At 41.5% G+C, this 18,326-nt stretch overlaps 1 protein-coding gene across 1 annotated transcript in view; it reads left to right on the top strand.

The window, feature by feature from the left end:
- DNAH14 (dynein axonemal heavy chain 14) overlaps nt 1-18,326 on the top strand; it is a 230,549-nt gene that overhangs the window by 52,850 nt on the left and 159,373 nt on the right. Inside the window, 4 exon segments of the mRNA XM_087718645.1 lie at nt 2,457-2,798; nt 4,999-5,392; nt 10,292-10,482; nt 18,009-18,254. Of these exon segments, the coding sequence (XP_087574771.1) occupies nt 2,457-2,798; nt 4,999-5,392; nt 10,292-10,482; nt 18,009-18,254 (1,173 nt within the window).

Here is an 18,326-nt window from a genome sequence, read left to right on the forward strand (position 1 = left end):
CTTCCCCTCATTCTCCAAGGTCATTCCCACATTTCATCACAAGAATAATGCATAAGTTTCAGGAAGATGGACTCTGATTGACAGAAATAAAATTCCTAATTGCAAGTGTGGATTGCCAGTGGAACTCATTATTTAAGAGAAGTGGCAGGCTCCTCTGAATTAGATACACTCAAGATGAGACTAGTTAGTCGACTGTTCAGACTGCTTGAATTTGGATTCTGTCAATGAACATATGGCTGAATTTGAGGGCATAAATGCACTCTTCCAACTGCACAACTCTATGAAATAATGACAAAGAAATTGTACTGCAACCTATGAACTCTTACAATCTGCGTACATTCAAATTTTATTTGATGGCACTTGTAGTGCAAGAGGAATCAGTTGTAGAAAGACTGAATTAATTGTAAGGAGTACTTCATTATGAATGAAACAACTAAAATATAATTAGAAAGTATGCAATAATATTAACTGAATTATTCTATGAAATTAGAAATTCATGGGATAATGAGAGCTGCATATGAAAGTCTAGTGAACTGTAGTGATGGAAAGGGAAATGATTTTAGAGTGAAATTTTGTAATATTTTGAATGAATACAATCCCAGGGAAAGGTTGTCAGCTGACATGAATGGATGAGGAAAGGAGAATAAGTTCAGAGAAAGTTATTGGATCATTCATAAACCAAAGAATAAATGAGACAGCCTGTGCCTCATTGGGCATCATTTTAGAGATATTTCTTTACCCAAACACCTGATACAGAGAGATCAAGGGTGGTCAAAGGTCACAATAATGACAGTTTCAGAAGTATGCAGGTAGTTTTTCTCTTTTTTTGTATAAACAAAAAAATTAGTTCAATAGTTTGGACTTATGAGTATTAGTATAAAAAAGTCTTTCTATTTTGGGTTTTTATAAGTTAGAACAAAGAGTCAACAAAGTTGTCTGATATGATTAGCTACCAATGGTCCATGGTGCTCTCTGTGATTGGTTGTATTTTTGCAGATGTTTTATTATCAAACTAGGTAACATTATCAATAGGGAGTAGGGCTTGCTCTCATTTTACATATTAGTGGCTTGCCCTATCAGTGTTGGTGGGAGTGATCTTAGTGGTTCTTTGATTGGACTGTTGTTTACTAGCAGCTTGTTTGTATGCATTGGAAATTCCTTGATTGGGGTATTATTTGGTTCTTGATTGTTGGTCTAATGTTAATCTTGTATTAATCTCTGCACATCTGGGTATTGATTGTTGGTGAAGATGTATTTTGGTCTTTTAGTTTCCTTTTTTATTGTATCTTTTGAATGGTATGTAGATGTTTGTATCTCTGTGTCTGGTTGATTTGTCTGAATATTAGGCTTCCGAAATACTTTAGTGTTTTTGGATTTGTTTGGTCTAGGATGCTCACATTTCCCAATTGAAACTATGGTTAGACCTGTTCATGTATTGTGAAATTAAGAAGTTTTCATCATGTCTTATCACTGCTAGTTGATATTCATAGATGTGTTCTCTAGTATTCTGCTTGTTTGTCCTTCATAATAGATGTTGCAGTCATTATACTGCATGTTGTACGTGACTCCTGTTTTTCCTTCTGGGTTTGCTGGGTCTCTTGGTTTGGTTGGGAGGGCTTTAATTGGTTTATGTGCTATGGTGATGCCTTGTGGTTGTCATAATCTGTTGATGGTTTCTGAGATGTTTTTGATGTATGACAGTGTTATCATTTTCCCAGCTTGTATTGATTGTGCTATACTGAGTTGAGTGATCAAGCACTTTTTGATGAAGTTGCATGGATGGTATTCATTTTATTGGAAGATGTTGTATAGATGATCTAGTTCATCTTTCTGAGTTCAGGGTTGCTGCAGTGTGTTTGAAACACAAATAGATTTGTGTTTCTAATTTGCAATCACTACTTCTGCTGATAATGATATCCAGAAAAAGTAGCATGCTATTGCTTTCTTTTCCCCTAAAGAATTCTATTCATTTGAGAATGTTGTTGATGGTTTCATATGTGGCCTGTGGTTGGTCCATTTTTATTATGACGAAGTTGCCATCTACTTGCCGGCTATCAATTAGCTATCAATTTTAGTATTGTATTGCAGTGCTATACTTCTGATGCTGATAAGAAAGCATTTTCTGTATACTGCAAATTCTTCCTTTCTGAAGAAAATCTGTTTCCTAAAGTATAATTATAGTATAGGTACAATCATATTCTATATCATAATTGATGTCATTGTTTTAATTTTATTATTTAAAAAAAATTTTTTTTGTTATACTTCTAACAATATATAACAGTTTGAGTAATTAGTAAACAAAGTAATAAACTGTATCTCAATTGTGATCAAAAGCTTCAGGAGGTTTTCCAAACAGTTAGAATACTACTGTAACAAGAATAAATAGATATCTTTAGATATCTACTTTATACATCTTTGGATATATCTTTAAATATTTACTATTTCATTACTTTTAGGTCACCCAGTCAGCGGTAACAAAGTTGAACAAAGAACTAGTAACAGTGGATGGATTTGTTGAACATTTGCTATATCTTCAGGAAATTTCCTTACAACTACCAAATATAAAGGTTGACTATCATTATCTTTCTCAGCTCCACTTCATTGCAAATGATTATAACATCTTTATTCCACATCAGCAGCTTGCTCTCTATCAAACTGTTGTGCGAACACTCCAGAATCTTCAATCAACTATCCTTATCTGTGAAAAAATGAAGGATGATTATGTTATAAAGTTTAATGAAACTTTGGGAGAATTTATGGATAATTTACAGATTGAAATGAAAGAATACAAAAGCAAGGTAATAGGGTAATAACAAATATATTTGCATCTGCTTCATAGAAGCAAGGTAAAAATCCCAAAGCAAAATATATACAATTGCTATTACTTTATTTATTAGATTATTTGCTGCCCATCTTGATGTGGGGCTACTCTAGACAGTTTACAACAATAAAATGGAAAAATGATTTTAAAAAATGTAAAAATAACAATAGTAAAGGAATCAAATGATAAAAATAAATAGCGGAACTAGAATAATATGGCATGAAAAAGAAAGGAGAGCAGGAAGTGCACGAGCGAGGTGGGGTCAGTAAGTGTAGCAGCCACCTCCAGTAATGTACTCCCCTATTGGATCCCCAGGCCAACTGACAGAGCCAGGTCTTCAGGTCCTTGCAGAAGAATAAGAGTGTGGAGGCAAATTTCACCCTAGGGGGCAGGATGTTCCAAAGGTCTAGCACTATAGCAGAGAAGGCTGTTCTTGATTCCGTTAATCAGAGTTCCTCGACCAATGGGATCCTCAGTAGGCCTTTCTGTCAGCATGAGTAAGGCAGGTTTGTTTTAGTGGGACAAGATGGACTTGTTCATTCCACAGGCCCCAAAGACTGCTAGTACTGCCACTCCTTGTACCAATTGAAGTTCTGAATGCAATTCAAGGATACCCCATGTAAAGTGCATTACAGTATTCCAGATGAAAATTTCCTAAAGCTTGAGTAAATAAGTACATGGAATCCTGATTCAAGAAAGGCCACAGCTGATGTACTAACCAAAGCTGTGCAAAAACTCTCCTAGACATTACTGCAACCTGATCTTTGAGCAGAAATCGTGAGTCCAAGAGAACCCCTAAGTTGCAAACTGGTTCTGAACATGATAAAGATGTCGAAGTCATGCATCTTGAAACTCCATGCACCCAGTCACTCATTCTTGCCAGAGTTCTGTCATAGTCCACTGCCCTCCATCCAGGCTCTTGCAGTCTCTACCAGTAGATATCTGAGAGGGGTGTGGCAGCATAGAAGGATTTTATCTTCTAATCCCCCTCAATTAGTCAGAACTGAAGAAGCTTCTTGTATGAGAAGTGAAACTTTTCAAGAGGAAAAAAAATCAAGATAGTTTAGTTTCCTTTTAAAAAGCACCTTTGGGGCAACCATGTCCTGGATGACTGAGAATATCCATAGACATTCAATATATTGATGATATTTTGACCCATGGTGACGGATGATCTTACCCAGTAGCTTCATGTAGATGTTAAACAGGAGTGGAAAGAGTATCAAACCCTGTGGTACACCATAAGAGAGTAGCTAGAGAATGACATTCAACACCAATTGGGAACAACCTTTTAGAAAGCAGCCAATTTAGCATAGTCTGTGCACTCAGTCCTAAGTTCCATAGCTGGCCCAAAAGATACCAAGTTCAATAGTATGGAAGGTTTCTGAGAAGTCAAGGAGAGTCAAGATGTTTGCACTACCTCCTACTCTTGTCAGATTTTGTTATGACTTCAGAGTTTTTTCTATTTTTTTAAAATGTCATTTAGAAATTATTTCTATTTCAGGTTTACACAGAATGAAAATGCTGATGTTAACCTGAATGGAAATGCTGAGGAAAACCTGATCTAGGCTTAGAAATAACACTCATTAAGAAACAATTCAATGCAATAAGCAAAAACTGATTCATACTTTTTAACAATAATGAAAAAAGTTCCTGCTTCTTTTCTCCCATGTATGTCAATTGTTGTTCCATTATTCTTCCAAATTACTCCCATCTTTTTCCTGCCTTGAGCCCTACAGCACATGCAGTAGTAATTGTGTGAAAGACAGAAGAGTAGAATTTAATCTTCCCTCTACTGTCTACTTTTGCTAATTGGGAAATTTAATGCAATCCAATTTGGGGGTGATAATTCTTTCAAATCCGTTGTCTTTATTTTAGTGTTTACAGTGGTAGTAACAGCAGCCTTTTATATGCAGTAGCACTGCATTATTATAAAATTAAAGTAGCAATCACCAAACTATGGGCTTTGCGTAATCCTGTCACACCCAATTATGCATAAAAGTATAGCCATCCTTCTCTGAAAAGAGAAAGAGAGAATGCATGTTGTACTAAAGGAGGGTATAGGCAACTTTGTTCAGTGTAATGGAACAATTTGGATTTTTTTAAAAAAATATTTTCTTTAATTTTGCCTAAGTATAATTATTTCTTTGTCATTAATTGCTATTCATTTTGTTGTTTAGGTGAGAAATCCTGTCCTCCTCCTTAGTGAAACCCTGCCTAAGACAGCTAAAGAAATGATTGAAAATCTTATTGAAGAAGCAGGAATTATCAGTGAGAAAATTTTAAATTATGCAAATTACCAGCATGTGCTTGATGGTGCCATTGGAGACATGAAATCATTGTCTATGGAAAAACTGTCTCACAGAAGTCAGGCTGGAGATTCTCAGAGAGTGAATGCTGAACTCTCAGAAATTGAAGGTGAACTACAGTTGCGTAAATTGTTATGGGACTCGCATGAAGATTGGGCAAAACGTATCTTTAAGTGGAAACACACAATCTTTTGGAATCTTGATGTAGATGTAATTCAAAGTGAGGTTAACAGATTCATGCAGAGAATTCATATTCTTGAAAAAGGTAAATGTTTGAAAATTGCAATAATTATGAATTAATCAAAACAAAATATTTTATGAATTACAATTATTTTTAAATTAAGTAATGACCAATTTTGTTTTAGCCAAATGGTAAAACGTTATTACAGGAAGTCTATCTTTTTTGTTTTTAATTGTGAGATTATTTTGATTTGATGCATTGATAACATAATGTTATTTATATAAATATCATACAAGTTACATTTTGCAAATTTTACCCCCTTTTTCATTGATTTATTGTATAAAAATACTTTTTAAATTTTGAAGAGAAAGATTTCATGTTAAAACTTTTTACATGCATATTTGGATTATAGTTATATGGAGTATTAGTAAATATTCACATGTTAACTATTAGAATTAATTATAGTTATAATTATGATCATAATTAACCATAGTGAAAATCTTTAATATAAAGCCAACAATGGATTGGTGTCACGGGGTTAGAAAAAGAAAAATTGGAGCATAGCCATATATGCACATTAAGTTTCAGGAAAACTATTTTCAATAAGTTTAGAGATGTACTAGGCAGGATCCTGTGAATAGAAATAAACAAACAGAACTCAGAAGAGTTGGAAACATCTCCAAAATTAGATACTGAAAGTACAGTTGGGCAACATGTCAATGGGAAAAATAGAGGTAGCTTACAAAACAGTTGTTGATGCATAGGAGCTTTTGACTGGGCTATGATTTTAAAGGAAAATGAATGAGAAATGGAGGTTATGTGTAATCATCAAAGAAACATGTTGCTAATATATGCAGAAAGAAGTCAAAAAGGCTAAACCATGTGCACAGCATGAAAAGCTTAGGCTTACAAAGGAAGCCAAAGACATAAAAAGAGTTTTAACTATATCAGTTATAAATGGGAAAAAATGAAGGAAAGGCCCCACTGGTTGAAAAATGAAAGGATAATAACAGGAGGGAGAGAGATATTGAGATGGGGGAAGGAATAGAACGTTTCTATTTTTGCTGTGCTTCAGTCTTCTTCCAAGAGAGAATTTTGTTCAAATGGCTCAAAGATAAGTAAAGGGAATATGAAGGAGTGTCTGGCTATCATACAGTATGAATTTAAGACACCAGGACCAAATCAAGAATCTTACAAGATATAATTTTATTTTATGGACTTAATCTTGGAGTCCTTTACTGTGATCTTCCAGAAATTCTGGATTACAGGGATATGACAAAGGATTAAATAACAAGTGTTCTGATCTTCAAAAAGGGTAAAAAAGAGAAAGGTAAGTTCAGGGGTAGGTTTCAATTTTTTTTACTACCAATTCAGTGGACGTGATTAGATGGAGGACATGTGACTGAGTGGGTGGGACCAACTTGCCATCACTCATGCACACTCAGTCACATGACCACCACCCCAAGCCACGGTCACCAAAACAGTGGCAAAAAGTGTTTTTTGGAATGTGCCAGGCCAGGACTCTTTGCTGTCTTTTTTAGGGGGGAAGGATCTCCAGAGCGCCTTTATTTTGTTTCGTGGGCTCCCTCACAGGCAGCTTCTCTTTCTGGCCCACAAACAGGGAACAAGGTTGATACCTGACCCCCCTTCCCTCAATCTCTGCATGGCAGCCTGCCACCAACTCAACTCTGCGCAGCTCCAGAGGAGCTGTGGCAGAGGGGCTGTGGAGGGTGTCATAAGCCAGATTGATCAGGGCGGCGTGCTGCTCCAAGAAGCCAAGGTTGGCCAGCTCCCACCTGCGGTAGGCGACTGAAGCAGTCTGGTGCAGAGAGCATTGCAGGGCCAGGAAGCGCTTCCGGAGCTGGACAGGTCCAGGGAGAAACCGCGCAGGCAGCCCAGCACCCCGAAAAGGTTCGCATGGGGCTCCAGTGGTTGCAAAGCACAGCACAAGGGGCAGAAGCCCCCAAACCCAGCAAGGCAATGCAGCTCCAGCAGGAGCAGCATCTGGCTACCTGGGATCAAGTCCGCTGTGTGGCCCTCGCAGACAATGCCTGCCGCTATATTTGCTCCATCAGCTGGGCGCCCAGTCACAACCCCTCTCTGCACAGCAGGAGCTCTTTGCTGTCCTGCTCGGGAGACAGAGCCTGGGGAGGAAGAAAACGGCAGTTCAGGCAGTGCCATTCCACATCCCTACCACCCAGAGAGCATCCCAGGAGCCCTTTGGAGGCAACGGACTCAAATGTGTGTGCTCCGGATCTTGCGGCTTTTGGGGGGGGGGTTCTTTAAAAAATGCTTCTCCAGATGAGCTTGAAAACTTCCGAGGTTGCTTCTGGAGGGGGAAGATAGGCTGCATTCCCCCCTTGTCTCCGGGCACCTGCAGCCTTGGAGCCTGCAGCAACTCCCGGCCTCTGCACAGTAAAAAAAAAACTTCTCATGAGAAGTTTTTCTTTACTGTGCAAGGACCGGGAGTTGTTCCAAAGCTGCAGGCTCCAAGGCTGTAGGCACCAGGGAGGGTGGGGAAATGCTACCCATCTGCCCCCTCCCAAAGCAACCTTTGGAGGTTTTCAAGCTCATTTGGAGAGACTGAAAACCCAGAAAAAGTCATGAGATCTGGAGCTGCCAATCTTCGGTAAGATGCGTATCTCGTGGCCCACCCTGCCCCATCCCCCGCCCCACCTGCTACCTCCAAATTGCACCCCACTCCGAGCCATTGAGTGCAGGGAAAACCCTTGCACAGTAAAGAAAATATTCTCTTGAGTGCGAGTAACAACTTCTCGCATTCTCTGGGAAGTTTTTCTTTACTATGCAAGGTTTTTCCCTGCATACAACAGCTAAGAGATGCTCACAGTGGGGCTCAATTTGGGCCCACCCACCTCCACCCCCCCCCCTCAACCAGCTCTACCAAATATCCTTTTTGAGTCGGTCTGCTTTGCTGTCCGGGGAACAACCGAGCCAAATTGCTCCTGCCCAGCAGTGCCCCCCCCAACTCCCCACAGCTGACCATTAAGCCAACTTATGGTGCGCAACCAATGCACAAAGCTGGGGTGGCCACGCACCTCTGAGGTGCCCATGCTCACTCAGAGGCCTCCTACCCACCCACCCAGCCCCTCCAACATCCCCCCATCTGAGCGCAGCCACTCACAGTCCACTGGAAAGTGAGATTGCCCACCCTCCAGCTTGCTCAGTGACCCCTTACTCACCTATCCCTCCCTCCCTCCCACTCCAACTCCACTTGCTGGGATCAGGCACTCACCTGCTCTTTCTTCTTCTGTTTCTAAACTGAGCCCTGGTTGGTTGGTTAAACTGTGGGTTGGATCCTAATGTTTCATCACTGGAAGCTTTTAAAAGGAAGAACTTTTCGGTGGCCGGTTGGCAAAGAAAGGTCTCAGCCGTACCAGCTGGGCAGGCAAAGGAAGCGAGCAGTGGCGGCCTTGGTCTTGTATTAGCTGTAGGCCTGGTCTGGGGAGGTGGGGAGCAGTTTGCCTGGATGGCTGCTGTGACAGCCACAGGAGGAGTGTCCCTTCTTGCCTCTTGCAATCTGGAGTCAGAAGGCCAGATCGCCTGAAGCCTAGAACCAGGAATCCATAACTGGAAGCTCTGCCTAGAAGAATATACAGCAAGGAACGATTTTAGTATGAAGTAAAGGCAGGCAGATACTGAGGTGATTGTAATCAGATACAAATACAAGAGCTTGAAAACTTCCGAGGTTGCTTCTGGAGGGGGAAGATAGGCTGCATTCCCCCCTGGTCTCCGGGCACCAGTGAGTTCTGGGTTGAAGAGAGAACCAGAGAACAGCCATGCACTATAAAAAAATGAGAACAGTACGGAAGGCTCAGAACAGCCTGAACAATGCTTTTCTCGTCTAGGATCATGGGATCAAGATAGAAATAGGGAACATTTGCTAAAAGACTATTCCAGTAATCCAGATGTGAAACAACAAAGACATATGCTAATGAAGCTGCTGTATCATCTGTTTTAAATTCAAAGATCCTATAAAATTTCATCAAATGAAAATTAGGGCTATTGCTATATTAATAATTGGCCAAAGAATCAGATGATCATCTATCAAAATCTCAGGCTGGAACAAAGGAAATAGGGGCAAGCTAGGTCTGGAAGATAATTAGAGATATACTACAAGGATGGGAAGAATGAGCAAGCCAAAATAATTATCGCAGTCGTATTCATTTGTAACTTTAGGCGATGGGAGAACCCTCCAGACAAAATACTAATTAAATTTTCATTTATTTGAACACACAATGTCACAAAGGGCTACAAATGATTTATAGACTTGGAATAATAATGACACCCAAACTCTGAATCAGAACATTCAAGGGAAGGGTATAAAAAATACTCAGACTGCTTTTTGAGGCTATTTTAAAGAGAAATTTGTGTAAGGAATAGTAATATATTAATATTTAGTATTAAAAAATAATAGGAATACAAAAAAAATTGAATCGGTCAAATACACAGTGAATTTTGTTTGTGTTATGGGTGGGGAGAGGGAACAGACTCACCTAGATAGCAATATCAAGAGTGGTTTCAATTGTTAAATATATTTAGCTGGGAGAAAATGAGGCTATAAAGAGACACTATGCCTTTCTTCAAAGGGATGCCTTGTAGAAAATTGGCAGAATTGATAAGAATTGTTCTAGAAAACTGATCAAGAAATAATTGGTTTAAATTAGAAGTAGATTTTATTGCACAGCAGGACCATCTCATAAGACGGTGGCTTTTCAGTTTTTGGAAATGCACAAACAGAGTCTGAATGGTGTTGGTGGCACTAATGGATTCCTGCACTGAACAAGGACTTAAACAGAGTGGTTGATTTCCAAAGATTCTGCCAAATCTGACATTCTGTGAGTCTATAATTTCAAGAAGTCTGTCAAAAATTCAAAACAATCTTATGTAAAGAAAGATCAACAAAACCTCAGATTTCAAACATTTTATGAAAAGTGTTCTGATGTAACTTTTTCATATTTGAAGGCTTGCCAGAAAATACTATTTTACCCACTATGAAGAAATCATTGTTGGATTTTAAGGAATCCTTGCCTATAATCATATCTTTAAGAAATCCTAGTCTTCAACGAAGGCATTGGGAAACAATACAGAATATTGTTGGAGAGTCAATTTCATGGGATAAAAGACTTACTCTGGAGAAGATCCTGGAACTCAATGTAATTTTATTATTTATAATTTAGAAATACCTCTTTTAAAAGTGTGTGTGTGGGTATGTGTGTGTGTGTGTGTGTAATTTGTTATTTGGCACACATAGTATTTTTGTAATCTGAACTTAACATTTTCTTAGATTTTCCATTTAATGTACAGCATTTTCTCCATGTTTTATTAATTTCATCAATTTGAGTTTTGGGTGAATTCTGGGCATTTTTGAAGGAAGTAATAGTGCATGATGATCTTGTACATGGGGAATATGTAAGGTGACCAGACGTCCCGATTATGGCGGGACAGTCATGATTTCGCACAATTTGTCCCGCGTCCCGGGGCGTTCTTAAAAAGTCCCGATTTTTGTGACCGGACCCAGAAATAAGCCATCCCCGCCCCCAGCCCTGTATACCCATCCTGGCGGGATGGTATTTTGTCCCTTCTGTCTCCTCGTTGGTCAGAAAAGCAACTTCGGGAAGGTCCTTTGCTAGCAGGCAGGTTCTAGGATGCCTGCCGCCTCCAAAGGACCTTCCTGGAGTTGCTTTTCTGAGCAACGGGGAGACAGAAGGGACAAAGTACCGTGCGTTTTCCCCGTGCCACAAGGGCAGCAGGAAGAGTAGGACTTATGGTGCGAGGGAAATAAAATCCACAATTACTTTAGTAGACACCATTTAAGGGGGGTATTAATTAAGGACTGGCTGGAAATTAGAAGGAGATACTACACGCAACTACCTAAATGGATATCTCCGACGGAAGCCCTGATATACCTGAATTTGATAAATCTGGATAAAATTGTTACCTACCAACAGTTGCTAGACGACCAAAACAAACTAAATCCCAGGGAAAATTTGGCTGATAAGGGAATAAACATTGATTGGTGGCCATATCTTCAAATTCAAAACAAACACAAATTCGATCTAGCACAACCCGGCTTCCAGAACAAGAACCAGGAATTAGATAAAATTTTAATTGGCCCAGATGAGAAACTAATTTCAAAAATATACAACTGCTTACTGATTCGAAAAACGGAAGCAGAAAGAGTAAAAGAAGTCATGGTAACCTGGGCCCAAAACATCGGCCACACAATAGACCTAGACGACTGGGAAAGAGTCTGGGAATGGAACCTAAAATTGACAAATCGACGGCCTATAAAGAAAATATATATAAAATGTTCTACCGCTGGTATCTCCCACCGACAAGACTGGCGAAAATGTCTTCAAAAGTTTCGGCCATATGCTGGAAATGTAAAACAGTGCTGGGCACGTTCTACCATATGTGGTGGACATGTCTGGTTGCCAAAGCGTATTGGAAGCAAATACTAGGATGGCTGAATGGAATCTTGTCAACTAAACTATGTCTTAAGCTGGAAACTTTCTTATTAGGGATAATAGATCAAAAAATATGCAAATCTAATCAATACCTCCTAGTCCATATTCTGACAGCGTCAAGGATTGTTTACGCACAGTGCTGGAAGAGTGAAAATGCCCCCACCAACACTATGGTGATGAATAAAATTTTAGAACTAGCAGAAATGAACAGATTTAACGACAAAGAAGATACAGACTTTTATACAGTCTGGGAGAAGCTGTACAAATGGCTTGATGAGTCAGTGAAGACTTAGACACAAAAAGAGATAGCTGACTAACCTAATACGATTAAACCAATAACTCAAATGAACAATATACAACAACTGAGAGATAAGCGAAAGGAGAAATGTATTAGGGGCGAGAACCCACTGTCGAGCAATTTGGTTAGACCACAATGTTGGGAAAACTTAAAAAAGCTGATAGGAAATCCGCTATAACTACCTGCTTGGAATTAGCAATTAAACTTCATTTTAGATGAGGCGAGAGGATTTACAATCCTTGCCTCCTTAAGCAAGGAAAGGAAAAGAGAACCAGGTTGTCCTCAGCAGAGGAAAATATGTTAATGTAACAAAGGTTAGAGGGGAGGGAAGGAGGATAGTAGGGAAGTCAGGATGGAGAGGAGAAAGGAGAGGAACAGGAAAGACAGAAGAAGGGGGGAAGGATAAGGAGGAGGAAGAGAAAGAAGAGAAGGGAAAGAAGGTGGGAAGAAAGAAGGAGAGAAGAAAGAGAAGAAACCAGGGGAGGAAGGAGGGAGGGAAGAGGAGAGGGTAGTAAAGAGGGAAAGAGGGAGGGAAAGAAAGAGAGAAGGAGAGTTGAAAGGAAGGAAGGAAGGAGGGAGGAAAGGAGGGAGATTAAGAGAAAAGGAAGGAGGAGGGAAAGAGGAAGGGAAGGAGGAAAGGTATGTGAGAAGGAGGGGGGGACCGAGGGAGGGAAATGAGGGGGAAGGAAAGGAGAAAAGAAAGGAGGGAAGGCAGGGGAGAAGGATGTAAGGGGGGAGGGAAGAAAAGGGTATGGAAAAGAAGAAATGAGGGAAGAGAAGAGGGAGGGAAGGAATAAGATACCTAACCTTTGATGTTTATAATGATTTGATAGTATGGGAATATCTCAAAATGTAGTTGTATTGTTTTTTACAAGTTATGGATGTTGTATTTTCTTTTTACCAATAAAATCTTTTTTAAAAATTTTAAAAAAAAGAAAAAAAAAAGAAAAGGTTTTTCTCCAGTCCCAGGTTTCAGCTTCTTGGCTTCATTATCTCTTTCCAGCTTCTTTTGTTGAGCCTGTAATTAAGGCTCTTTTTTATGTCTTAGAAAAGATCACCTGGTTAAAAAGAAGGAAGAGGCTCCGCTGGTCCAGAGCCCATCTGCAGGTTGGGAGGGAGGGAGAGACAACAGAAAGACAGACAGATAGAGACACAGAGAGAGACATACACACAGAGTGAGTGAGTGAGTGAGTGAGTGAGTGAGTGAGTGAGTGAGTGAGAGAGAGACAGACACACACAGACACACAGAGTGACAGAGAGAGAGGAAGGGAGGGGAGAGAAATAGAGAGAGGGAGAGAGACAGAGAGACAGAGAGACACACACATTGAGTGATTAAGTGAGTGAGTGAGAGACAGACAGACAGACACACATACATACACACAGAGTGACAGAGAGAGAGGAAGGGAGGGGAGAGCGATAGAGAGGGAGGGAGGGAGAGAGCTTTCAATTTGTAGGGATGTAACCTGGCTGTTTTTGTCTGCTCTCAAAAAGATGAGCAGGGTTGAACCTGGCTAATAATTGGAGGGGAACCCACCTGGGAATCTCAGTACTGTATATTTAATAGGAAAATATTAAAAATTGTCCAAAAGTAACAACGACAATTTCCATACTACTGCTAAGAAAACTACAACACATCAATAAAATTATAGGAGCTGAGTTTAACTCAAGAGAAACTTTTCTAAAGATAAGACAGTTATATAACAATTCCACAATTCTGAAAGAACAAGCTTGTTCTATATGAAATTTAATGCTACAGCTGAATGAAGTAACATTGAAGATAAGTGCAGGTAGTCCTCAATGCATGACCACAATTGAGCCCAAAATTTATGTTGTTAAGTGAGAAATTTATTGAGTTTTGCCCCATTTTACAATTTTTCTTGCCATATTTGTTAAGTGAAAAAAAAATAATCACCCCCCCCTCCCCGGTCAATGGTATCCCTCTTTACCAATGTTAAAATCTGGTCACTTTAGGAATATGTGTTTCTTAAATTAGGCTTTTATACATTTTTGAATACTGTGCATAATCTCAAATAGGTCTTAAGGGATTTCCAGGTTCCTTTTTCCATATTTTCAGAGTATTGTTCATCCCCTGACCCTAAAAAAGAGTTTAAGATTTATGGCATTTAAGAAAAACTGCTTTCATTTTTTTAATATACAGATATCTGCTCCTGGAGAAGAAGTAAGATAGCAAACTTCCTCCAGTTCTTTTGTCCATGATGTGGTACAATTGTTTTTGATAAAATTTATAAATATGCTACCACTGAAGTATGTGGCCCTTAATCTTTTGCATCTCTGTAAAAAAATATATCTGCATGACTTGCAGTGCACAATGCCTTAGATCTGAAGGCAAAAAGTGTGTTGGATTGCACAGGATTTAAATATAGCATGCAGCTCCCCTCGTCTGGGACCTAATATTAGACGAGGGGGCAGACCTGGCATGTATTACTGAAATGTGGCTGGGCCAGGAGGGAGGAGTCCCCCTCACTGAAATCTGCCCAGAAGGGTTTCAGGTGCTCCATCAGCTGAGACCCCAGAGAAGGGGTGGGGGAGTGGCTGTCATCATCCGAAGGTCATTAGTTCCTCGTAGGATCCCTGCTCCGGAGCTTGTCGGGTGTGAGTTCTTGTTGGTGAAGTTGGACCTTGAGGGTCAAGTGGGCTTGCTTTAACGTACCTTCCTCCCAACAGTGTTGCAACAGCCCTCCCCTCGCTCCTCGAGTCAGTAGCCGAGTTGGCGGTAGAGTGCCCCAGGCTTATGGTGCTGGGGGATTTCAACCTGCCTTCGCTCGGTGAATGCTCTGATGGGGCACAGGAGTTCATGGCTTCCATGACAGCCATGGACTTCTCCCAAGTAATCCGGGGTTCGACTCACTTAGCAGGTCATACACTTGACCTCGTATTCCTCTCGGAGCAGTGGAGACGTGATCTAGATTTGAGGGGCATTAAGATCTTGCCCTTGTCATGGTCTGATCACTTCCTACTGAGGCTTGACTTTCGTAAACCAATTCCCCACTGTAGGGAGGAGGAACCGATTAGGTGGTTCCGCCCCAGGCGCCTGATGGACCCTATGGGATTTCAGACGGCGCTTGGAGAAATACCTGATGCTCTCGTCCACAGTCCAGTAGAGTCCTTAGTCGCTGCTTGGAATACAGCGGCGGCGGGGGCTCTAAACCGATTGCGCCTTTACAGCCTCTCCGAGGTAGTGGATCCAGGAGGGCTCCTTGGTTCATCGAGGAACTCCGGGAGATGAAGCGCCAAAAGAGATGCCTAGAGTGCCGCTGGAGGGCCAGTAACTCTGAGTCAGACCGAGCACTGATGAGAGCCTATATCAGGACCTATCTCGTGGCAATACGGGCAGCGAAATGTGCGCATTTTGCCGCCCTAATTGCATCTGCTGAATCGTGCCCAGCCGCCTTGTTTAGAATAGCCCGCTCCCTCTTGAAAGGGAGGGATGCGGAAGACCCTTTACAGGATAGAGCTGAGGAATTTGTTCAGTTTCTAACGGATAAAGTCGCTCGGATTCGGACAGATCTGGACTCCAATTGCAGCCGAGGAACCGGGGGAAGGTCTTGAGCGGATTTTATGGAGCGAGTTTCAACTTGTTGCTCCTGAGGAAGTGGACAAGCCCATGGGATCGGTGAGAGCCTCCACCTGTATACTTCTCCCGTGTCCCTCCTGGCTGGTCTCAACCAGCAGGGAGGTGACACGTGGCTGGATCCAGACGATAGTTAAGACCTCTCTTTGGGAGGGATCTTTCCCGCACCTCCTAAAGGATGCAGTGGTGAGACCCCTCCTGAAGAAACCTTCTCTGGATCCAGCCATTTTGAGTAACTATCGTCCAGTCTCCAACCTCCCCTTTGTAGGGAAGGTTGTTGAGAAAGTGGTGGCCTTTCAACTCCGGCGGTCCTTGGATGAAACCGATTATCTGGATTCCTTTCAGTCTGGTTTCAGACCTGGTTACAGCACGGAAACTGCTTTGGTTGCGCTGATCGATGATCTCTCGCGAGCCAGGGATAGGGGTCACTCCTCTATCCTAGTGCTTCTTGACCTCTCAGCGGCCTTCGATACCATCGACCATGGTATCCTTCTGCGACGGTTGCGAGAGGTGGGAGTGGGAAGCACCGTTCTTTGGTGGTTCTCCTCCTACCTCTCGGACAGGTCACAGTCGGTGTTGGTCGGAGGGCAGAGATCGACCCCTAGGCCCCTGAATTATGGGGTGCCGCAGGGTTCGGTCCTGTCCCCCCTCCTATTTAACATCTACATGAAGCCGCTGGGTGAGATCATACACCTCATCAATATGCGGACGATACTCAACTGTATCTGCCCGCCCCGTGCCAACTCAGTGAAGCAGTAGAAGTGATGTGCCAGTGCCTGGAGGCTGTCAGGGTCTGGATGGGAACGAACAAGCTTGCACTCAATCCCGACAAGACCGAGTGGCTATTGATGCTCCCTCCCAAGGATGGTCCAGCTATTCCATCTCTTAGCCTGGGGGTGAAATTATACGCCCTTCAGAGAGGGTTCCCAATTTGGGAGTCCTCCTGGATGCGCAGCTGACGTTAGAACATCACTTGTCGGCTGTGACCAGGGGGGCCTTCGCCCAGGTTCTCCTGGTGCACCAATTGCGACCCTATCTGGACCGGGCGGCCCTTCGGATGGTCACTCACGCTCTCGTCACCTCAAGACTGGATTACTGTAATGCGCTCTACATGGGGCTGCCCCTGAAGAGTGTTCGAAGACTCCAGTTAGTCCAGAATGCAGCCGCGCGAGCGATAGTGGGTGTACCTAGGTACACCCACGTCACACCTATCCTCCGCGAGCTGCACTGGCTTCCCATTGGTCTCCGGACACGCTTCAAAGTGCTAGTCGTTACTTTTAAAGCCCTACATGGTATCGGACCTGGCTACTTGAGAGACCACCTCCTGCCAATTACCTCCCTGAGGCCTATAAGATCGCACAGACTAGGCCTCCTCCGGATTCCATCTGCCGGTCAATATCGGCTGGCGACTCCCCAGGGGGGGGCCTTCTCTGTTGCTCCTCCGGCCCTATGGAACGATCTCCCCGTGGAGATCCGGACCCTTACTACCCTTCCGGCCTTCCGCAAAGCGACCAAGACCTGGCTGTTCTGGCAGGCCTGGGGCTGTTGACCTTGTCCAGCCCCATCCTAAGTTGTGAATGTTGTGGATCTTTTAATGTTGTCTTGTTTTTGTATGTCTTTCCCTTTACCTTTTTTACTTGTAAGCCGCCCTGAGTCTCTTTGAGAGTGGGCGGCATACAAATTAATTAATTAATTAAATAAATAAATAAATAAATCTATTACTGAAAGCATATTTTTCTGGGATCAAATGGCAAATCTGGAGGGTTAGTTACATGACCCTGGGAAAAGGGATTGCTGCACTGAATTGCAGATTGTGTCTGTGTGTGTGTTTTTGTAGATTTTCATGGGTGTAGATATGCCGGTCTTGTTGTATTCGGGTCTTTTCCCGTGTAAGATTGAGATTGTCTTGGCAACGTTTCGGCAAGGTCTCACTCACCATCTTCAGGCTGGGTTTTGGGCTTAAAGCACACAGTGTGTGTGTGTGTGTGTGTGTGTGTGTGTGTGTATCTATGTATAAAATTTATATGCTGCCCATCTGTCTAACGACTCTTGTTATTATGTTCATATCTCCACGCATTACAAAGCATCTTTTTGCCTATGAATTAAGAGTATGCACGGTTCCTCTAGAGAGCATGACAATGACAAAGTAAGCAGTGATCATGTGCTTATTTTCTACAAGACATGATTAATGTATATAATGGATGGTTCTGCATTTTTACATTTTTCTGAAAATTCTCATTTGCTTAATGTGCATCTTAATTATTTATATAATTTGTTTTCTTTACCAGCATACATTAGTAAATCTCCTATTTTTTTCTTTAGATGTTTCAGTATAGAAAAGATATTAATGAAATATCCATAAGAGCTTCCAAAGAAACAAATCTTGAAGTAATGTTGAAAAACATCATTGGCCTTTGGAACAATACTGATTTCCATTTATGTCCCTATAACACTGAAACATCTAATATTTTTATAATTTCATCCGTGGAAGATATAACTACTCTGTTAGAAGAGTCTCTGATGACAATCTCAACCATTAAAAGTTCTTGTTATGTTGAGTCGATTAAGGTAATCTTTCTTTCAGGATGTTTTGAAATAGTTTGAATATTGAGATGCTCAATTATTACAAATAGTTGGTTT

Source organism: Thamnophis sirtalis, unplaced genomic scaffold, assembly GCF_051295495.1.
Source record: "Thamnophis sirtalis isolate CommonGarterSnake01/CBP01778 unplaced genomic scaffold, rThaSir2_p1.2 scaffold_6, whole genome shotgun sequence".
Lineage (NCBI taxonomy): Eukaryota > Metazoa > Chordata > Lepidosauria > Squamata > Natricidae > Thamnophis > Thamnophis sirtalis.